This window comes from Takifugu rubripes, chromosome 16, assembly GCF_901000725.2.
Source record: "Takifugu rubripes chromosome 16, fTakRub1.2, whole genome shotgun sequence".
Classification (NCBI taxonomy): Eukaryota; Metazoa; Chordata; class Actinopteri; order Tetraodontiformes; family Tetraodontidae; genus Takifugu; species Takifugu rubripes.
Window position 1 is genome coordinate 9,797,034 of NC_042300.1, and position 23,973 is coordinate 9,821,006.

A 23,973-nucleotide genomic window follows, 5' to 3' on the forward strand; every position below is an offset into this window, starting at 1 on the left:
CTCTCGTGCACATCTGGACCCGGAATTGTCTCTTTGCCACTTGTCAGCACATTACCGTGAAAAAGAATCCCAAACCACCGCGCAGAATAGCCCATTTACGACAGCTCAGCAAAACCTAAGCTTGTTTTAGATCCCGTTTTATTTCTTTAGTATACTGTAATTCGCCATTTAAAAATAATATAATTACAGTCTTTAATTAAAGACAAAGTCAACTGGGTAAAGCTAAATCGAGTGCAGAGTTTCCTGACCCAAAAATAGTCGAGGTCTAGTTCTGGCCGGCAGAGGGCTGTTTTATGTTACACTGCCACAGGCATCATTTCCCCACGAGCTCCAGATAAACACGTCTATTCTACATTTGCACAGACAGAACTGAGAGACGGTGATTATAGCTTTCGGAGTGTCGTAAAAATATCAGTGATGGCAGGGAGGGGTGCCCTGACAGCCACAGTTTCTCTTCCGTGTTTCTATTAAATATCTTTCCAACTTTCCGCTCTTGGACTCGGTGACCTGGAAGGTGAATTGTCTCTACACGTGCCCAACTACCCCAGCCTGGCTCCCCGTATGTCGAGGTCTCCTAGTTTTAAGGGCAAAGTGGTTGCATTCACTCATCGTTGAGCCACATGCTGCCGATGTCTGAAAACAGGAAATATCTGAATCTTCCTCACAAAGTGACGACAGACAAGAGTGAACAGCCTCCGAACACAGAAAACTATTAGTCAAGCTTAAATTCTACATGCAATTTTTGAAAAATAATGTGATTTTTCTGTAATTCTTGATAAATCACTGATAGTGCTTATCACAACGAGCTGTTGTTCTTAGCTAGAACATGTGACCCTTGCAGAATTATGTTCCTGCATGAACAGTGATACAAAACCATTAAATTAAAGTGTTGTAAGGGCAGTTTTGCACTTCCTGTTGATTTTTTCTTCCCTGCATGAAAGGCAAGAAGAAGAACCTGAGCAGCGGCTCCAGAGAAGCCGTCCCTGTCCTCTGAAGTGACCTCAAACTCACCCGGCCTATTTACACCAGGGGAGCTTTAGAAAAACACCACAAACCCCAGACAAGTTCTCATGTCAGGCCGACTCTGTCAGCTCATCCAAGAACCTCCACAGAAAAGAAAACTTCGACCACAGAGGCCGTGGTCTCGAGTGCAACTCCAGACGCTCCTGACTGTTGTGGTGGCGATGGGGATTGACTGAAGGGCCCAGAGAGGTCTGTGATGTAGCACGTTAAATCAGAGTGGATGCATCTCAACGGGCGGCTAACCGCAACGCGCAGCAGGCTCTGGAAGCCCCGAGCAGTGCGGAGCCTTCTGTCGCACTCCTCCTAATGACGAAACGCTTTATCTAAACAGGCCTAAAACGTCCAGAGAAAAGTCCTGGACGGCTTAAACACGGTAGCAGTTAAGGGAAGCAGTCAGATCCCCTGAAAACTCCCGTTCAGCCTAATATAAGAGTGGCGTTGGGTCACATCAGAGCTGCAGGAAGGTGGACGGTGGAGGAGCGGTAGCACCAGCTGCAATGAAATAGAGCTAAAGCTTTGTTGGGTGTGAGCTTTCCCTTCATGTGTGACGATGTAAAGCCACTATATTTGCATATATATTTAGCAATAGAGCAAAGAATATTATTTTTCTTCCACGTGCAATAATCCAGATGGTGTCAATGTGATGATTAAATTCCTTTTTTATCAAAACTTTGCTTTTATAAACTTTGGAATAAACATTATGTTATTGTATTTCCCAAAAGACAAACATCCAACCCCTTCGAATCCTCCTCCTGGTGTGCACGGGGCACATGCACTCCCAGAGTCCTCGTGTCTGGCTCCGTGTCCTCCCTGCATCACTTTGGCCCTCGTTCAATCCACCTCTCGCCTGTTAAAACCTCTTTTTTTTCTAAAACTTCATACTTTCCTATACACTCCTCGCCCCGAGGTTTACAATTTTTCCTGTTTTTATGGCACCAGTAAAGCATTTTTGGACAGTTTGATTTTTTTTTCCTCCTAAAATGTTAAATGAGAATTAAAAGGCACAGCGTACGATTCTGCTGTTCCTAATTTATATCCTCTGGAGAAGGTCAGGCCTGTTTGTCATTACAGCTCCAGAATACACAGGAGATTAGCATATCTAAACTGGATAATCCTCGGCTCAACATGTTTGTTTCCAACTGGAATCGGAACCAGTGATCCATCACTGCAGCTTACCGATGCCCAACTACAAAGAGCACACAGAGCTTTTAATAAGCCACAGATCTCAGATGGAACAGCCAGGCCCGACTCGTAACAGACCTCTGACTGTTGGCTTTTTTTGTTGAAATTTGTTTTTCTTTGTTCTCTTTTGGGGAAAAATAGCGGCAACGTTTCCCCCGCGGTCCAAAGGAAATTCTACCTGAAAAAATGTCTAAAATGCAAATACAAATGTGAATTTAACCTAAATAGGAGACATTGCTAAATTAATTGCATTTTTAAAGGCCTCAATGTGCGGGGAAAAAAAGGAATCCGTGGTTTTGTTGACATATTTAGCAGCTGGTAGGGAGGGCTAATCTCTCGCTCTGGTATCCAAACATTGAAAGATACAAACTCGAAAGGAATTATTTTAAATTACAGCTTATTTTTCCACCTAAATCCAGCGCCAGTATCAAGTGTCAACTTTGTGAGGTCTCGGACGGCGTTAGAGGCTACGGCTTTGAACAAAAACGGCCGTCATTTCAAGTCAGTTTATAGTGGAGATTTTCACCCTCCTCACAGCAGTAAAAACATGTTTTCACTCATGTTTTAACAGCAGAAAGAGTTTCTTGTGAGTCCTTTTCAACAGTGCTGCTCTTGTTTTAAAACCTCACGGGAGATCTCAAACCTGCCACTTCCTTTTCACTGAAAATATGAAATAAAAACCCTCCGAATTTGACTCGCCATCACCAATTGCTGTTTATTTCAGGGAACTTTCCCAGGTTCCCTCTAAAAATGCCAGGCTGCTTTGTAAACATGTGACTGTCACATTAGAAGCTGAGCAGTGAGGCTGTAAATCTCCACATACAGTAAAGATGAAGACACGGCGTGAATCTGCTCCTCTCTGCCCTCTGACCTTCTCTTCTGAATGGGGTTCAGTGTTCCAGTCACACCTGCTCTGTCTGGCCAGGGGGGTGGGATACGGAGAGGAAGGGGCATCTAGGGAGGGGAGAGGTGATCCCCGCATACCCCGAGAAGTCAAGTTCATGTTTTTAGAGAGCTTGTGGGTTTGATTCCTGCCGAGGAAAGATTCCTGACCGGTGGGTTTTCAGAGGCGTCACTGTCGGCAGAACCCTCAGTTTGACACACACACGTTATTTTTCAACCTTTTCAAGTATTAACCTGTAACTAAAACCCACACTGCAGGAAAAACAAAGCTAATTTATCGTGAAATTATTGTTAAAATTCACCAAATACACCTCTAACGTACCTTTAACGACATGGTGATGTCATGATGGCATAAAATGAATCCTATTTAGAATGATTTGTTGATATTAAATATATTTTATTACACACTAGACCTGATAACTCAATAAATTAAAATTAAATAAATGAAAGATTATTTTAGCCAATTTATACATTTAAGGAAAACAAATACTCTTTCATCTGAATCCTGCTTTTACAACATTGCATTTTGATTGAGAAACACTCATAAATATTACATTTGATATCAACAGTCGTCAATTTAAGTGTCAAAAGTGTTGGAAAAAAAGAATGTTTAATAAATTAGCACTATAAAAATTTGAAACATTTAAAAATAATCGGCTGCTGTTAAAGGAAAGCAAAATGTCTCTCTGAGTATTTATTCACGCTAACCTCTGAACTAGAGCGTGCACGTGTTCTAAATATGTCAGTTCTGCAATAAAAACACGCTTTGGCCCATCTCACACAGACAGTATGGGAGAAATTAAAGAAGTGATAGCAGCTGGAAGCCGACCTGACCGGGCCAGATAGCAGCAGCTACCTGTTTCCCTGCCGCTAGAGCCAGATGTGACCTTCCAGGTTAACACGGAAACACACACAGGCCAGGAAGCGCGTGTGTAGCGGAGCAGGATGCAATCAGCTGTCCAGCAGGTGTGTGCCACAATAGTGTTGCCCCAGAAACATGCTGCTAACCTCTAGGGCAACTCATCCAGGAGTGTTGGTGGGCAGAAATACAGGAAAACTTGTTAATGCTTTTTTTAAACTCAATTCTGCACTCAAACCTCAACTTTGATTCATTTCCCAGGTAACGCGCTTCTGTCAGTGTCTAATTTCATACTACATATGAGCTTTTATGCTAGCAGCAGGAGGATCCTGGGCTCAGTGGCTGAGAAGAGCGTTCAGCCATCACATGTGCACCGACGGTTACCTCACGTGCAGCAGATCACGCGAGGAACAGAGTAGTGGATTACCGGGGCCGACTGATAGTAGGTGATGTCACCCTGAGACATGCGTATCTAAGGCAACAGATAAAGCCTATTTCTTTAAGACGCTGTGTGTTTCGCGTGTTAAAAACTCACTTTTGTTGCTTTTGTTTCTTGTTTGTTGCGTTTCTACGAGCATTTCTGCCCGGCCTGTCATTATGGCCAGCTGCAGTCACAATCGTTAATTGGACGCCGCCAAGCCGTGGCCTCCCACATACCCAGTAAAACCAGCGGCTAACTGTGACTTCATACCCGCAGCGTGTCAGCAGTATGGGTTACGCATTAGTGGTGGAGGAAGCCAATGGGAATTCCCGCTTGATTATGATGGCGGTGCTGGAGATTGTATAATTAGAAGGCTGGCGTGGGACTCGTACGGACCGCTGGTTTATGCTCGTTACGTTAGCATCTCATCTGCGGTGTTATGGAACCTTTAGCAAAAACAACAGCAGTTATCACACCAGCTGAATTCACGTAGCAACATTATCAAAACTGTCCCTGTTGTCATTTCCTCTTTTGTGTCTCTCTGCTGACTGTTTATGGCCCAAACTCAGCAGGCAGCATCTTCCCCAATGCTGTATTTTCACCCTCCCTCAACAAGAGGCTGCTGGCAGAGTGAGCCGGGCTTTTCCTGATGCTGTGCATGTGTTACGCTGCCAGTCGGGGAGGCCTGCATAACCCTGGATTTGCATTTTAGACATTTAATCCTACTCTGCATCCAGCGTGAAGCCTGAGATTTTGCAGACAGATTCAGGCCGAAAAAGGTGACAACGTCCCTGTGGGCTGGTCGTGGAGCAGAGGCAGGACAACAGACCAAACGCATCAGATGTGTCTGATTCTGCTGAAGGTTTCTTCCTGTTAAAAGGGTGTTTTTCCTGCCACTGTTGCCATGGTGGCAACCATGATTTCGGGGTCCCGGGGAGGGTGCTGGAGCCTATCCCAGCTGCATACGGGTGAAGGCAGGGTCCACCCAGCGGCGTCTGAAGGTGGTCTGCCGCCTCTCCTGCTTCCAGCACACCAATTTTTGGACATGAACCAACAACCCTCTGCTTCTCAGCTCAGACCCCTGCAGACTGAGGAGCAACAGACTCAGACTGAATGTGTTTTTTTAAAAAAAAAGGGTGCAGACAGCTCGCTTACCTTCACCGCTTCCTTCCTACAGTCGTGTTTTCACTCCAAGTGCACGTTCAGCATCGCAGAAAAGGTTTCCAAACAGTGGTGCCCTCCGGCGGGCTCCCGCAGAGCACAGGGGGTGCAGGTCGCGGCGTGCTAGCTGCGAAGCTGACCAGACGTTTCCTGGATGTCCTGCACGTGCTGGGGGAGGGGGGGACACCAGCGCCTGCTTCCAAAGTGAAATCCACCAACCTCCGTCACTTTATGAAGGAATGCCAGTGGTGCACTCTGTTCCAGAAAAGAATAATCTGCTCTGACAACTCACATTCCCGTTCATCGAAGGGGCTGCAGAAGTATTTAAACCTCCAACAGGGGAAACAAGACATGTACAAATGTTTTGGAAAGAGGATTCAGGATTGTGTTTTTACTGCTTCAAACGTCCAGAGGAACAGTTCATTAGCATCAGACCACATGCTGAGGCACATTTAGTGACTGCTTTCACATTAACGTTGCAATGAGCAGTTTGCAGGGCAATTTGACGAGATGTGCTCACGACTGTTACCATCGAGCCACCAACCCAAACAGCTGCCTGTTCGGGTGTTTCCCACAATGATCAGCTGCATCAGTCGCTTTTCATGGCTGGAAGGTTTTATGTGGAGTCTGATTGGATAACTGATCTGAGAAACACTCGGGATAGTTTAAAAACCGTGTCAAACACTGCTGAAAAAAGAATCAAAGAGCAGGAGAGGGAACGGCCCGACTCTGGGGAAACAATGTTCCAGACGCTGCTGCCGCCGCCGCTGGCGGGGCTCACGCTGGCGGGGCTCACGCTGGCGAGGCTCACGCTGGCGAGGCTCACGCTGGAATTGTCTGGCGCTCCAGCCACGCAGTGAGCTCGTTCCTCTGAAGTGGCGTTAGCCTGGTGTCCGTCATCACTGCTGATCGGGCGCAGAGGGCCACCGTCCTAAAGTACCTGGTACCGCTGCTACTACCAGTACCAGTGCAGAGCTCTGTAGAGGGGTGGGGGGGGGGGGGATAGGGATGCAAGGAGGAGACTGGGAGAGAGGAGGAAGTTCTGTTTGGAGATCAGCTGCTCTCGGAAGAGCTGTGTCTTTAAGAGCTTTTTGAAGGTTGAGAGGGTCACCCCGTTCTGACGGAGCTCTGGAGGTGGTTCCACCATTGGGGAACAGTGAGTAGACTAGTCTGGATCGCCGTGCATGGACAAATGTCTTTGCCAGACAGGGTTCGAACGGGATAGTTCAAGTAAAAGGGAGCAGGTCTTGATAGTTCTTTGACTCAGGTCAGCAGTGGGGCGATGTGGACCCGCTTTGGCGGGTTGAGGACCAGATGTGGCGCCGCCTTCTGGACTTTACTTACCCAGCATCTGTTACAATCAGGACTGTCTGTAGGAGCTTTAAGGAAACCCAGAGCCTGACCCCCAAACAAGCAAAAAAGCCTGTCTTCAACAGGAAGAACCCTTGATCAGGACCATACTCATGGGGGGGATCCTCCTGCTGCTGGTCAACTGGGTAAAGGAGGGGTGGAAAGACACATGCATCATGGGACCTGGTGGTGCCCAGTCAGCCAGTCGGTGACCCTTGGATGGCTGATTCTCACCCAGCCCGCACGTGCTGGAGCTTTTCTAGCTGTAATGTGTTCCTACTAACTCACAGACGGGCTCCTGCAGGGGCACGAGGGAACCACTTCCACTCAGGAAGCCCTGTTTTGTCTCCAGCCGCCCCCGCCGGCCCCGTGCCCAGACAGAAGCCGTCCCACTCCCAGTGAAAGAAACACAGATGAAGAAAATCCTTTCGCTCGTCTCTGAGCTCATTTTGAATTGGCATAAAAGAAAACGTTCCCCTCACGTGAGCTGCGAAGGGCCAAAGAAGTAAACATAAACAAGTGATGGAAAGATGTCGGAGCAGCTCGTCCTCCGTCCAAGAGACATCTGTGTGCGATCTGTCCTCACACAGCGATGCCACTGGGAGATTTTTTTTTTTCCTAAAAGCTCAATACAAGGCCCTATTGACTAAATCCCAGCCTATTAACCACGCTGGCCGCGACATTACCGACTCATTTATTCCGAAACTTAACTTACTCAGGACTAAACAGAAACATGTCTGCCGGGATCTGACGTCCTTTGTGGTTCGGGTAATCTTAACTAAGGTAAATGTGATGCTAACCACTGCCCGCTTTACTTTAATTGGCGTGCAAAATAAAGAAAACCCATGTAATGCGACCAAGCACAACAAAGCTCCAAACAGGAGTTCATTTAAAAGGGTTACGCATAATGTTGCATTATTGCCCAACATCATTTTGTTTTTTCATTGCGGCCTTTAGTTTCCCTTCTTGCCCTCCCCGGGACCTGCTTGCTGACTGGCTGCTCGTTCTCTGACCCCTGGCTCTGGCCTTCGGTGCTTCTGAAAGCCATGGGATGCATTTATCAGAGTCTTAGAGCTCGTACCTGAGAGGTGGACTCATCTGAGAGCTCGAGTGATTCTTCCTGGTGCAGAAATGGTGGTTTGGACTGAACCCCCGCTGGTCAGATTTCAAATCAGATGGGAAAAGGAGCTGCTGACGTCATGAAGAACAGAGCCCAAACTCGGACAGGACCCGTGTCAGTGGTTCAGAGCTGGTTAATGTCAGGGCCAAGCATCAGAGAAAGATCAGCCAAACCCATGCAGGAGCTGAACTGACGCAGTCAGGACTCATCCTGCATCATAAAGTACACAATCAGGGAAGAAATTAAGATAATTATGTGAATAATAATTTGTGCTCTTTTGAAAGGAGGTTATCGAGATGGCAGCTAGAAGGCTCCTGCTTCCATTTCAATTCAAATTGAAGTTTTTAATATAAGATTTATCAGCAAAAGGTGATTATGTTCCTGGTAATTGTAACTTTAACTAGCCGTTCACTAACAATCTCATTTTAATGCTAGCTCAGTCAATTTTGAGTTTTTGAGAAAGCATCAATAACAAAGGAGTCATTTTTAGTCACTGAACATTTTAAATGTGTGTCTAGCACTTGAAACCATCACTGGTGATTGATGCCAATAACAAAGCAGAAACTATTTTTCATAATCCAATCTGACAGAGGCTGATGTATTGACTCTTCACCTCAGCAAATGTGAATCTAAGAGTCATTGTTGATTTTTTTATGTGAGGCACAGTAAAGTATGTGGCCGGGAGAGGTGAGTGGATGGAAATAACAAGAGGAGAATGCTAGTAAACCAGAAAAATCTCGTTTAAAATTATAAGAGGCCAAAGGAACAAGCATGAAGGCCTGGCAGGCAGGATGGGAAAAACAAAAACAGAAGGAGGAGGTCGTCGTAAAAAATCAGAATACACCCTCAGAACATCCGTACAAAAGGATGCTCTCTGGGACGAGGTTGGTAAATGTTTAAGTGGGACTCCCCTCTGTGCTGGCCGCTGTTGTGATGGCTCCTCTGGCTCCATTTGGCCAAATTAAAACAGGTGATATTATGTCAGAACAGCTATAAACAGCCAGCAATAGCTGGAGCTGGAATTTTAATGGTGATAATGGTTTTTTTTAGCAGATGCGCACACATACGTGCACAAACATCCACGTGTGCTTTTTGAGAGACTAAGATTAGAAAATAGAAATTTTGGTGCTTTCTAATTTTTCATCACTAGATTGACCAAATCCAGCTGTTATCTCACCTTCTTGCTATTTATTTATTTATTTATGTGTTTGTTTGTTTGTTTGTTTGGCAGATTATTCGACAGTGTCTTCAGATTTGGGCTATTGTTCAACACCATGTGAAGCCAGCGTGTGAAGTCGGGTTTTGTCGCGTTTACTCCAGCAGATGGCGCCATAATAAAATCTATTTAACAAAATGCTCCCTGTCAGCAGCAGAATGAAAGCAGCCACAACCGGTTGAACTTTAGAGATTTCCGTAACACGATGTCCCAGACCTAAAATAAATAAATGTGGGCGAAAACATCTTGCAGAAACGCATCAAACATTCAGCTGAATTCTAAAAGAGAAATTCTGCAAGAACGCCATGAGGAAAAATCCAGAAACATTTATTTAATTTGTCTGTTTAGTTTGAGTCCAGTTTTAATGAGTCGGTAACAGCCTGGATATGACGCTGTTCCTGTCTGTGAAACATCTGTAGACATGAAGACAATAGAAAAATATTCAGTCTTACACAGAAAATCTGCAAGTCTAAGCAAGTTTAGCTGTACACAATGTTAAAGCCCCTATCTCTGCTTCAATAACTGCCCAGTTTTTTTTAATTTGTGAGTAATCTTGTCAAGATGAAGTTAATACAATTCCATTCAACAAGTTGATAATGAATGTTTAACATCGCTGGGTTAATGTGACAGTTCAGTCAAACCTATTAAATCTGCTCCAATATGCCGTTAAATGACTGGGGGGTTATATATGAACTGCCTGTGTCACATCTGTGTCTCCATGTTGGAAGAGTGCAGCAGCTCAGAGCCTTTCCTATTTCATTGTCGAGTCTTTGGTCCCAGTTATTTTTCTGCTGAAGCATCTCCATGGTGATATGAGTCAAGGACCCAGAGACTCAAAAGAGATCAGCAGTTTCTTCTGTTTTGGCTGTTTTGGCATTACAGATTCATGTTGTCATGCGTCACGTTCTTCATGATTAAACCATCATCGCCCTCCAAAGTAGGTGTTGTCACATTTGCTTGTATTATTTGGATTTTCCATCCTTTGTTGACTCAATGTTGAAAGCAAAAACTGATTAACACTCGTACACACACACACCAACCAGCTCCCGTCACTTTCTGACTGTTGAGTGAGATCGATGGACATCTGCTTCACCTCTGGTGCTGCTCTGCTGCTGCTGCTGCTGATGCTCTGCTGCTGCTCTGCTGCTGCTGCTGCTGCTGCTGCTGCTGCTGCTGCTGCTGCTGCTGCTGCTGCTCTGCTGCTGCTCTGCTGCTCTGCTGCTGCTCTGCTGCTGCTCTGCTGCTGCTCTGGTGCTGCTGCTGATGCTCTGCTGCTGCTCTGCTGCTGCTGCTTCTGCTGCTTCTGCTCCTGCTCTGCTGCTGCTCTGCTGCTGCTGCTGCTGCTGCTGCTGCTGCTCTGCTGCTGCTCTGCTGCTGCTCTGGTGCTGCTGCTGCTGCTCTGCTGCTGCTGCTGCTGCTCTGCTGCTGCTGCTGCTGCTGCTCTGCTGCTGCTCTGCTGCTGCTGCTCTGCTGCTGCTCTGCTGCTGCTGCTCTGTTGCTGCTGCTGCTGCTGCTGCTCTGCTGCTGCTGCTGCTGCTGCTCTGCTGCTGCTGCTGCTCTGCTGCTGCTGCTCTGCTGCTGCTGCTGCTGCTCTGCTGCTGCTGCTGCTCTGCTGCTGCTGCTGCTGCTCTGCTGCTGCTCTGGTGCTGCTGCTGCTGCTGCTCTGGTGCTGCTCTGCTGCTACTCTGCTGCATCATGAAAAGCTGTCCAAGTATCTATAACGTTAAGTGCAGATTTGACAGGAGGGGTGAAATGGTGGCCTGTCATCACTGGCAAACATCACTTCCACCTGACCGGGACGAAAACACGTGTTGGATGTGATGGAGGGATTGTTTGACAGCTCCATTAGGCTAATGGAGCATCACTGCCCCCTCCTGGTCATAGAAGTGTTAGAAAATTACCAGATACAAATTCAAATATCGCTGCAGAAAACACATAAATCAGCAACATTAAGCTTCTCCGGGGGCAAACTTGATTGAAAGAGGGAAAAGAAGCTGTTAAAGAATTTTGGGATCTTAGAGCTGACAGTCTGGTCCAACTAAAAGTTAAAAAATATAACAACCAAGAAAAGACTCGAAAAAAGCACCCAGAGAGCGCAGACCTGCACCTCGCAGTTTGTTTCCCCTCAGATTGTGACTAACAGTCATAGTAAGATGAGAGCTAAAGGTCACCGTCAGAGGTGTTTGGGTTTCTGCTCACGTTCACGGCCAAATGTCAGAGGCTCCTGAGTAATGACACAACAGAAATGTCGAGCTCTTTAAGACGGCATTTTAAATGAAACCAGAAACGAGAAAATATGGACTGCGATGTAACATTTTACTGCTTGACCTTTGCTCAGAGCTCCCAACCAGCAACCAGCACTTGTGCTAATGTGTCGATGTTACGAGCTTCAAAGCTGCATTTGTCATGTGACAGGGGAAGAGAGTTGAATTTGGGTTTGTTCATGACATCAATGAAAGCCGGAAAATCAGAACTCTTCCATAAGTTGAGCAGATCAGAGTTATTACCAATCAAATTTGATGTTTTTCTCGGGTTTCTACTTTACAATCTCGCCTGTGTTACTGTTTAATCCAGCGACTCTGAAGGTTCCCTCTAAAGACAGCAAGAACATGGCGAGTCCTGTTCAGCAGCAGGCAGCCAAGCAGCCCATAATTACAGCCGATCACGACCCGTTCACCTGTCAGTCAGCTGGGTTTAGAACCGTTTCCACATAATAAACGTGACGCTGGACTCCATCCAATATCTTCCAATATAGGTGTGTGTGTGTGTGTGGGGGGGGGGGGGGGGGGGGGGGGGGGTTGTCATGGAGATTACTGCTCTTCACTGTCCTACTTTCTCACTCGCAAGCTCTTCCTCACACTAATTCACCACTTTACTGAGTTGAGAGGGTTTATAAAGCAGCCAGAGGAGCTGTAGTTTGGTCACAATAAATAAATAAATGTGTGAATCTTGTCTGCTGGTAAAGATTAGGATGAGAAAGCAATGGAGTAGAACTGATGCCCCCCCTCTGCACATGACCTGCAGGGAAACTGGGTGTTCGTCCACCCACACATGCACATAAGCAAATGCACACGTTTGAATGCAGGAGCCCACAAATGTGCCATTTATTGACTGATGTGGTTTTCTATGGTGGAAACCTGCATTTTATGGCAGTAGATGCTGAGAAGATACTTTCAGATCACTTCAGAGCCCAGTAAAACGTATGAGAATGTATGTGGCAGCGGTTGATTAGAGGGTTAATGTTTGATTGTGATTGGGTAGTTTCTCCCGCAGAGCTCATGATTATACACAAAGCAGATTTTGAGCAGCAAAAATGGATTCTGCATGCTGTCAGCCCACCTTTGGTTTGGATGCAAATCTCCGTGGAACAGGAGTAAATGATGAATCTGGTTCAGAAGGAAGCACTATAGGTGGATCCAGCTGTGAAAATATGCAGCAGCTTGTTACTCAGGAAACGGTGTGAATTATTTATGATGGCAGCACTGAGCGAAATATGGCTCTTGATACTAAAGATAAGGTTGTTTTGATGAAGCTAAAGTGGCTGTTGATCACAACGCTGGTGCATATCCGTTAGTTTGGTGGATACTCTGAGCCCGAGACAGTGGCAGGTGTTAATCTCCGTGGAAACAGGAGAGATGGCAGACTGAGGGAAGATGAGCCCAGAGAACGTGTCCACCTAAACATCCCTAACGACTCTTCCTCCTCTACAGCTGATTGGTGTGAAAATTCTAAAGCTCGGCTTGGTGTGAGTGACCTGGTCCTGTTCCTGTGTAACTGCAGATCTCATGAGTGTCAAGATGACCTGTCACTGTAACCCACCCCCCCTCTGCTACAGATCTACAGTCCGAGTTGCTGTATCAGACAAAGATCTGCAGACTAGCGTGGTTATTCAGCTGGCTACAATAGCAGGAGCTTCTGCATGATTCTACTGGGAAATTCATAAATCCTGATGCATTAATTGGAAACTTGGGTTTGGTCCCTACTTTTCAATCACACACACAGGACACAGGACAATGTATTTATTATGACTGAAGCTCGTCCCCAAGGCTAAACATGTCATTTGGAGTGCATCAGGGCTCATTTCGAGGCCCAGTCTTCTTTAGGATTTATGTTAATGGATTTGATGCTAAATTTAATCTCTATGCTGATGATACTGTCATTTATTGTGGTGGCTTTACCCTTGCTGAGGCCCTTGGCAATTTACAGAAGATTTTTGAATTTGTTTTAAATGCTACTATAGCTAAATTGATTAAATTCCTAATTAAAGAAAAGCCACCAGAAGTTTTTCAAAGAGGAAGAGACTAGAGGCATCCTTGGAGAACCGGAATTCCTGGACCTGACGGTCTGTCAGGAAGAAGCTACTTACTAATTCTTACTACTTCCTTACTAATAAAATGAATGTCATTTGGTTTTGGGCTCATGCCGAACTGAAACATTTTTGTCATTATTTGACACCTTTCATTCTTCCTTGCTCGCTCTGAGCTCTCATCCATTGCCTGGTAACCAGGTTAAATCGGTTGTTTACCTCAAATGATGAACAAAACGCCTGAAACCAGTCTTTCATAGTGCATCTTTTGTGTTTGAGAGCGAGTGAAGCCAGGAACGGCTCTGTCAGCTCTGTCAGGAGCCAATACATAGCTGCCACTGTTCAGCTCGATGAGCAAACTTCACCCTGTTTTTGGCTGCAGATGCAAACATTTCACTTCATTTTTCATTTTTATTCATACACATTGTCAGCGGGGTACAAATTCTTTAATAAATTCATCCTGCATCGGAAATCCTTAAAGGTTCGGTATTGTTGCATCTCCCAGACGTGCGCGTTACACGAGCGCAATTTTTTAGCTTTGCATATGTTGTTTTACATCAGTATCAATCCACAAACTGTTATTTTCTTTATGAAAAACAGATGTTTTGGGGGATTTTTTCGTTGGCCCAGATTAGTCAGCACCCCATGTGATGTTTGCAGGACCATGCTGAGTGGGTGAGATGCTGGACTTCTACTGGGAGCACTGGTGCGCAAGCGTGATGGTGCTGCAACGCATCATTCAAGGACACTCAGGGTGACTTTATGTTACTCTTCTCACGCTGTGTATCGCTGTGTGTTTTTTTTTGTGCAAGCGCTTCGTCAGAAGAACCTCCCTGACATTTGACCTCTGGCAGCTTCACCCATAATCCCCAGGAGAGGGGAATCTCTGAAGAGAGGATGGAGCGAAGCTCCTCAACCTTTAGCAGAAATATATTAAAATGGGAGCGTGGCAGACATGTGCTGTGTGTTGGTTCTGAATAAATAATTAATCACAATCACTTCTTCCATTTTAATTGTTTTCAGTGGGCCAGTTGATTAAAGAACATTATTTTCCTACTTTGTTGCTAGTTGTCATTGATTCAACCACTGCATTGACTGGTTATAGATAATCAGCACAGTGCTTAATGGAATATCAAAGACCAATGAAAATACCAGTGACGACAACTGGGCCCAGCTGACGACAATTCCAGCTCAGAGTACTAAAGAAAAATGAAGCTGCAAACAAACAGAGACTTTGTTTCTGTTGCACAAATGCCTCATGTGTTCCTTCTTACTGAGACTGCAAAGAAGATTAAGTTTTCATACCAACAGAGAAGTGAAGCTGCAACTGTTCAGTGTTGCACGGTTGAGCCCGTCTGCTTTTATGTGAACAACTTAAAAGCTTCACAAGCTGGCGTGCTAGCAGAAGAGAGACATTGTAAAGGCTGATGTTCCAGTTAAATTAAAATCTATTTATTTGTCTCTGACCGCTGATAAAAACAAGCAGCGTATTGTTTCTTACTGTTAAAAAAAAAAGCCTCTAAAAAATCCGGCCTGGAAGCCAAAACATGATCATACAATCAACTTTTCAGACAGTTTCCATATCCAAACTGCAAAGAGAATAAATAAATCTTATATTGTTGTATTCTATTTCACTGCAGCAGCTTCTTCATTTCCTGGTGCTTCACTAAGAAATGAATGAATTCAGTGGTAAAGTAGGAGCCGAGGCTGATCCTTTAATCTCCAACAAGCACGCCGCAGAGACGGGCCCGGTAAATGGCCAGAGCTCGCTGCTGCTGGTTTACCGTCCGCTGTGGCGCCTGATAAAGAGCAGTAGGGGGCTGCAGACGCCGTTACTGTGTGGACAGAGCAAGGGATTGTGGGTAGCCTGTGGGGGAAGACACGGCTTGATAAATATTTGAAGTGCGGTCCTGCTCTGTTTACCACAGTCAGCGTTTGGTTTGAGGCTGCCGCTGATAAATTTTGTATCACAAAGATCTGTCAGTTACATTTTTATAAAAAAGGACTTTTATCCAAATGATTTTCATCAGATTTATTTGTTCACCATTATAAAAATGGGAGGCATCGATGAAATGGATCTTAGCAGATTGGATGTATTCGTCTCCATTCTGAAAATAGACAGTTTTCAAACAGATTTTGCATCTTTAAAATGTGCATTTGCATCCAGAACTCGTGAAATACAACCCGTCAACACTGAATGTCATTAAAAAGAAACACTTGACGCGTTTTAAAGTGCAGTAAATATTCAAAAGAGGAGAGAGTGGAGAAGGAGCACAATAAAAAGCCAGAGCCAAAAATCCTCTGCACTCCTCACTGTGGAAACACTCAATCCTCAATGCGTCCATCCTGGTCCTCAGTCATTGTCCATTGTCTTTTCGGGTGAACAGCAGGAGTCCTTCATGGATCCACAGCAGGGATGCTGCTGACCTTGTTGTTCCTGCTGATTCTGCGTTCGGGCCGAGGCCTCGGCAGTTTGGTCTGGATCAGCTCCTCGGGCGTGTTACCCAACGGAGGCAGCAGCCGCTTCTTGCTGTTCCTGGTTTCCGGTAACCACTGAGGCGGAAGCTCAAACGGTCCGAAGCCAAACTGCGTGCAGTCCTCGGCTTCAGTTGGGGTCGCCGGGGCCACCTGGGATGAGGAGGTGTAAGCACAGGTGTGGACGGGAGACACCTGAGGAGCCGGCATTACCGCAGCTCCTTCTTTGGTGATGACCAAGTGTTGAGGCTCTTTTTTGGTCACCACCACCCCTTTGAAGCTGCCTGGTCTCGATGCGCCATTGCAGGTCTCTTTAGGACCAGAACAGTGCACGGATCCTTGGGAAGCATCCTCTGCACCCTTGTCTTCCTCTTCCTCCTCAGACGGACGGAAGATCTGTTGCTGGCCAATATTAAACATCTCCAGAAGCTGACTCCCAGACCGACCAGCCACCTCAAGTCCAGCTGGTTCCCCGATGCCACCGTCAGCCTCCAGAGAGGCCAGGCCCCCTGTGGTGACCACGTTGCGGCGACTCAAGCATCTGTGAATCCTGACCAGCAGGTCAAGACAGCTGTGACGGGCTGCTCGGTTCACGGTTAGAAATAACAGTGGGTTGGTGAGTAAGGACACTTTGGGAAGCCACAGCGCTGTGAGATACAAGGTGATGGGCAGCTCCTTTGGGTCTGCTAAAACGCTGCGATAGACCACCATGGCTCCATAGGGGGCGCTGCAGGCTGAGAAAGCCAGCACAACAGCAAGCAGCGTGGAGTGAAGCTCCGCCTCCCGCTGCGACACGTATGGGATGGAGATGCTGTTCTGAGGAGTCCTCAGGGCCGCGATGATCACCTTCTTCTTCTGGCTGGCGCTGAGCGCTCTGCGGATCAGCAGCATGAACAGGAAGACCGCAGCCAAAGGCAGGACGATCACCGCCACGTTGTAGATCAGGACGTAGACCACGTGGCCCAGGGAGCGGGCGGGTTCTTCAGAGCAGGATGAGCTGACGTACACGTCCGTCACGTTGGTCACGCCGAACACGGGCAGGCTCGCCACAGCGGCGTAGACCCACATGTAGATGATGAGATCTCGAGACTTGGAATCCGTGATCTTCCTCTCTAGAGGGTACAGCACGGAGAAATACCTACAAAGACAACGTGCATGATCAAACCGCCACAAAACACACTGAGGAATTCCTCAATATATCAGGAAAAAATGACAGCGCGTGTGAAGTGGCGAAGGAGAGGAACTTCCTGTTTATGACACTCACAATGTGCCAGCTAGTTAGAAGATGTGTGTGTGTGTGTGTGTGTGTGTGTGTGTGTGTGTGTGTGTGTGTGTGTGTGTGCGTGCGTGTGTGTTTCCTAGGTGCAGGCAAAGTCGAGTATCCTCAACAAAATTAATTGTTAATTGCCTTGTTAACATTCTGTTCATATTTGTTGCTATGGAAGCTTTGTAATCTGTTGCAGTGAAGCCAGAGAGCAGAATCAGCTTGAAAATAAAAAAAAGCCTCATTTCCAATCATAAATGACATTGCAATGTTACAGATATTTAAATGGCTTATTGTGAATGTTAACTGAGCATTATGATTCTCTTTATACGTCCTATAGTTAGTTTTTCATGTCACAGCAGGTCTAACTTCCTGTTTTGGGGTGGGCCTGGTGTCGGTCCCACAACGGGGAGGACTGATCAAAAGCTCCTCGGGTTCTTTCAGCCGTGACACAGGATTGAGATGAAAAGCGCAAAATAATTGATGATGCTCTGTTTTCCTGAAGACCAGCTGCCGATCAATAAACTCATCAGTTGACCTAAAGCCTCCGAATTTCTGGAGACTTTCCTTCAAGCTCTCATTTGGCCCAGAAATTAAGTGTTGTTGTTTTTGTTTTGTTTTTAAATTTTCATCACGAGTGAGTTTCCGTGCCAACCTGTCCAGAGCGATGGCGCTGAAGCTGAGCACGGTGACGGAGCAGTAGAGCTTCTGGAGGAACTTGACGGCCTTGCAGACGACCAGAGTGTGAAGCCACCAGCAGCAGCGGGGGCTGACCCCCAGCGCGATGTCGAAGGGAACGCACGCCAAGCCTGCGCACATCCCCGAGCACGCCAGGTTCTTGACGAAGCGGCTGGTGACGGATTTAAAGACGCTGGTGGAGCAGGCGCACCACAGCATGGCGGCATTGCCTGCGGGGGAGAAGGGAGGTGATACAGCGTGATTACACTCACAGGAGAGCCGAGGAACGTCATTTAGAATGGAAACCACCGACTTAATAGGCTGCCCAAGTTAGCATGAGGGAATTTTGATCTTTCCACCATAATGGAGTTATTAACCTCTTAACGGTAGCTATTGCAGAAGGTGCCCCCCACACAGATTTGTGAATAACTGAGGTTATTATTAGCACAGGAACAGCTGTTAGCATTAGCGATGTGAGTCTTACAGGTGCGATGCTGTGATGGCACATTTTCAATTAAACAGTGTGATTAAATGTGAGCAAAATGGCCTCCCTACACAGACTAATGTGCTGCTCAGGATTAAAGTGAATGAAACACTTCCCTCTTTGTTTTAAGAGCAACGGTCATGATATTTAGTTTGGAGCACGCAGATTATATGGCGTTTGTAAAATCAATTTGTACCTTTGTGAGCAAAACCCCATCTAACACTCCAGGAAGACCCTGGCAACCATAGCGGCAACAGTCGATGTGAGGGCGCGAGCAAACATTAAACATGACCCAGTGGCTTTTTCCACTTCACAAATAGCTGTCCAAATCTAGGAAATCACATGACCGTCTGGCTCACGTGTGTGAAAATACGTCAGGCCCGGTGTTGATAAAGTACTCCAAACACAGAAGGTTCCACATGTGAAGCATCATTAGCATGTTAGCGTCCTCCTGTCGACTCGCCTGTGCTGTTCGCTTCCACACGTTTCAAGTGTTTATGAGTGGCAACGTATGAAAGGTTGAAAGAAAGGTTCTAAGTAAGTGTCACGTAAACATGGACGCCTGAGAGGGGATCAGCGGAGACGCGACGCAGGCGGCGCCACAACGGAACGTCGATACGCAGTGCCAATACCAAATGAAAGCCTTGATGGTGCTTCTCCTCTGGAGCTTTTTCTGCTTATCTCAGCAGCGCTCACTTTGGTACTGAGTGTTTACTCTTTCCGCTCCAAATATGCCCCCTCCAATACGGGAAGGTTGCTATAGCGATAATGGAACGCTGGTCACATGCAAACAGTGAACATGTGACCCTTTCTTACAGCAGCGAGACAAATCTTTGAGATGAGCAAAGGTAACAGGAGAGTGTAGCAAACTTTACCTGTGTGTACCGGTGGATTCTAATATTACCACCTATTGACTGAACAATAATGTTAGATATTATTATGCATTTCAAAAATATACATTAAATAAATAATAATTGAAGGTTTGGATTTGAATTAAGGGTTGAATCATGATTATTTTCATTTCATGTCATTCTAAACTAAAATGGTGTGTGTGTGTGTGTGTGTGTGTGTGTGTGTGTGTGTGTGTGTGTGTGTGTGTGTAATGGGGGGCTGTCCTGTGATAGAACGCTGACCTGTGTGACCCCTGTGACTCCTGTCCTGGGCCCGAGCCCCTCCTCATTCTACCTAAGATGGATGGATCAGCTAAATGTCACTGACCCCACGTCACAACCACACACGCGTGCACGTATAAACGCTCATGGCAGCAGGTGCTGCGTGCATGATCTGTAGTGCATACAGCCACCAAAGCAGCTGCAGGTGTGCCGCACATTAGACTGGAGGGAACGTGGACCCGACCCAAGTTTCTGGACACGTTCAGGGTCCATTTTCAGGATCGGCGGGTCAACAAATGACACCTTGATTTTCAGCTAAATTTAAGCTTTTGCAAATGCCCACATGAGACTTGTGATCAAAACATATACAGCAACAGCAGGAAGTGAGTTTATAATGAAATAGGGGTCTTATATAACTGCTAAAACCTGGAAGAACATAAAAATGATGGCAGGAAATGAGGAACTCACATGGTTTCATTCAATTTGGGAATATATGTAAGAATTGATATTATTTCATTATTGTTTTATTACATTGGCTCCTGAGAAGTAAATTAGATCCTTACCATTTCATTGCCATAGTTTGGATACGAAAGCCCAGCACATTGATGTAAAACAAACATATTTTTATGAATCGATTTATATGTCAACAGGGAGGAAAGCCCATCCCGTTTTCTTTTATATTTACGCACAACAGACCTTTTACAAAACAGATCTGCTCTTTTCTGTGGACGCTGATGAGTGTTTGACTTACAGAGCAGCGAAGTTAGGAGGAGGAAAACCTGAATAGTGGTGCTGAAATCCCGGTAGGCTTGCTCCCCAATCAGCCGCTGCTGCTCCTCCAGCTCGGCTCCCTCCGCCGCCGGGCTGCCGTCCCACCGGCTCGACGCGTTCACAGGCTCCAGCCTGAGGTGGGCGACGGTGAAATTCAGCGCCACGTAGCCGGCCGTCGTTTCCAGGCTGGCCATTGTTGGCTTTTTTTGAGTTTTTCTTTTTTTAGGAAGGCTGGCGGGTTGTCAGCAGCCAGCGTTGAAGAGACATATCCGACCGCCAATGCGCTGCGTAATGGAACCAGAAAATGCTCCCAAAATACCACATATAAATGTGATTATAAGAGCTGAAGAGCACGCAGAGGTCGGCGATGGTTCGCGTCTCTAAATAACCTCAACTGGGTAGAAAATAAGCGGGAATCCTGCAGATATTCGCAGTCAACTCTGGCTGGATCAAAGATGCTCTGACATGGGCCGCTCTAAAATCCACCACAGCCGAGAGAGCAAAAAAATAAAAGCATCTGATTGTGTCTGTTGGGTGTGAGACTGGAGAAGAACCCTCCCTTCAGTGAAAGATTCTTATGAATGACGGAGCACCGGGTTGGGAAATTACACAGAGGCTGATGAAGAGGAGGGACGTGGAAGCCTGCAGACAGGAGAGGCTGTCCAGAACGCGCACTGACCCCTACCTAAAGTCAGACCGCGCCTTTAAATCGGAAAACCTTGTAAAACATTTATCATACTGAACAGCAGTGTGTTAAAATTGGGAATGTGCTACATACAACAGTACATACCATGAAAATCATTCACACACATAAGAATATAGATATGTGCTTGTATATATGTTAAGACAGACAGACAGACAGACAGACAGACAGACAGACAGACAGATACCGGTAGATAGATAGATGCAGTACCACAAATTGACAGTAGATGTCGGAGTTTCCCCACAGAAGAATTTTGACCCCACCAGACTTTCTTCTGCGGTCACTAAAACCATTCAGTTAGTGAGTTTATTTGTTATATAACAAATGCTTCCTCATATTTACCTTTAACGCTATGTCACATAATGCATCATATCTATGAAATGATCACTGCAGCATACTGGACACAATAGACAGAAACCGTGAATGACTTCATCCCTTTGATGGTAGAGCGGAGGAATATAGAATCCCAATGCTGACATCCTTAGGTCGCTGGTTTAAATCTGAAATATCGGTCCTTGAAGGACTTATATCGGTCTTTGAATGACTTATATCGATCCTTGAAGGATTTATATCGGTCTTTGAAGGACTTATATCGGTCTTTGAAGGACTTATATCGCTCTTTGAAGAACTTATATCGGTCTTTGAAGGACTTATATCGGTCTTTGAAGGACTTATATCGGTCTTTGAAGGACTTATATCAGTCTTTGAAGGACTTATATCGGTCTTTGAAGGACTTATATCAGTCTTTGAAGGACTTATATCAGTATTTGAAGGACTTATGTCGGTCTTTGAAGGACTTATATCGGTCTTTGAAGGACTTATATCAGTATTTGAAGGACTTATATCAGTCTTTGAAGGACTTATATCGGTCTTTGAAGGACTTATATCAGTATTTGAAGGACTTATATCAGTATTTGAAGGACTTATATCGGTCTTTGAAGGACTTATATCAGTCTTCCGGTCTTGTAAAGAGGATTTCGGGGGAAACTGGGTATGCGTGGTTTCAAGGTTGCTGCAAGTCTTTGGGAACTGCATCAAAAACATCAACAAATGTTAATAAACATCAAAGATATCAGGGCTTCACAGGTAAAGGGGGACATACATGATGCTAGATGACTTAGTTGAAAAACTGAATGAATCATTTAAGCACAATGCAGCAAAACCAAGAAAACTGTGACTCACATGCAAAGGCCTTGAGTGTAAAATGGGAAAGTGATGTGTGTGACCAACTGAGAGCCACCAGATGGGCAGTTGTCACATGTCATCCATTTGAGAGAACCTACCACAAAGGGAAGATGAAGACCCTGGGTGAAGTGCTCGATCTGCTTCATGGAATAAACACAGTAAAAATGACCTGAAAAACCAAAGCTTCTCTTTTCAGATGGAGCTGCAGAACGTCAAGCTGGTCACCAGCAGATCGGTGCCATTCCTGAGGCTCAGGGGGAATTAAACAAATGCCTAAAATTCCAACTCTGTCAACAATTTCACTTAACAAACAAACTATGGAAGGAGAACAAGATGCTTCACCACCAGATTGAGGCTATGAGGGCCTTGCTAAGGCACAATCCAGAGGGATTTCCTCCTGTTACTGATTTGGAGGAGAGTTTTGTACGTTTTCAATTTCAAATAGATGACAACATGCATAAAATAGTGTCTCTAAATCTCTCCCCCCTTCCCCAGGCAGGGGTGAAAGGTCTATCTTTACACCATCTGTGTTCTGTTATTAACTGTATTCATATGAATTAAACAGGTGCACAAATATACTATAAAAATATGAAAAATGTTACCATATTTTACAACTTTAAAAACAAGTCTCAATGTGTTTCTTGTCTGTATAAATATGGGCTGCCAACAGTCTACAAATTTCAGGACTGTTTTGTGATCCCGGCCCATATTTACATGCCTCACTGAGGTTATGTGATAGCCAGTGTCTGTCTGTCTGTCTGTCTCTCTGTCTGTCTGTCTGTCTGTCTGTCTGTCTGTCTGTCTTAGCAAAGCTCTAATGTTTATGAAGGGATTTTAATGACGTTTTCAGGAAAATTTGGTGATGTTCCAGATGAGCGTTTCGGGCGCAAACCAGAATAGATGGTCTGGTGGCGCCTCCTAGTGGTGAGTCGAGAACTGCAGCTGAAAACTCCCAGCACCAACTGAGGGATAATTGCCTTTGATCTTCCAATGATCAAGGTTTCGGGGCTTCAGTCATAGAGCGCTGTAGCATGTCAGCGTGTAATACTACTACCTGGACAGCTTATACTATACTACCTACTGGCTGAGCTGTACATTTACGGTATGTTGACCAACTTCCGTTAAAGGAAGACAACTCAGATCTGTCCAAGTGCTTTGATTCTCTAATTGGAATCATCGTCTATAATCTGCCAGTGGAAATGACCCGCTTGACAGGTCTGCACACTCTGCGTGCCTTTGTGATTTAAGATGTAACAAAAATGACTGATGCAGCTGACCAGATTCATCAGCTCCTCACATGGGGAACAAGGAACGACCTGTAATGTCACACGCCATCACTCGTCCTGTCGCAAAAGCAGAAATTCCGTGTTTCTAGAAACAAATGAGCTCTCTTGTGGCTTCATTGTTACAGTTCTGCGTTTTATGTTGCGGTATTGCTGCAGAATTCTGAATGAGCTAAAGATAGTTACATTTGTTGTTTTTTTCCCCTCCATTTTGACAGCATGATTCAACTTTTGGCATTTTTTTTTTTCTGATTCAAGAATCGGAACCGTAATTCTGTGTTTCGAAGCGCCTGATGTGGGGCCTTCAATGTGGAGTCTTTTAATAGTCGTTGACGCTTACATTTGCAAATAACCTTTCCGACCATGAATGTACACATTACTGAAACTGGTGAACGAAAAGTCACTGCAAATTTTCTTGGATTACTAGTCCAGAAAGAGGCTGGAAACAGTTTTTTTTTTGCAGCTGTAATTGCTGAA

General features: G+C 45.5%; 1 protein-coding gene across 2 annotated transcripts; it reads right to left on the bottom strand.

The window, feature by feature from the left end:
- Positions 1–14,310: 14,310 nt before the first annotated feature.
- gpr176 (G protein-coupled receptor 176) lies at positions 14,311–20,924 on the bottom strand. Of its 2 annotated transcripts, none has more exons than XM_029850055.1 (3): positions 20,334–20,439; positions 17,936–18,188; positions 14,311–17,154 (listed from the first exon to the last, which is right to left on the bottom strand). In XM_029850055.1, exons 2-3 carry the CDS (start codon positions 18,175–18,177, stop codon positions 15,939–15,941), a joined length of 1,458 nt encoding a protein of 485 aa, XP_029705915.1. In that variant the 5' UTR covers positions 18,178–18,188; positions 20,334–20,439; the 3' UTR covers positions 14,311–15,938. The 2 variants fall into 2 exon arrangements, with proteins under 2 accessions (XP_029705915.1, XP_003971810.2); XM_003971761.3 differs by having other exon boundaries at positions 14,318–17,154; positions 20,306–20,924.
- Between the last annotated feature and the right edge of the window lie 3,049 nt (positions 20,925–23,973).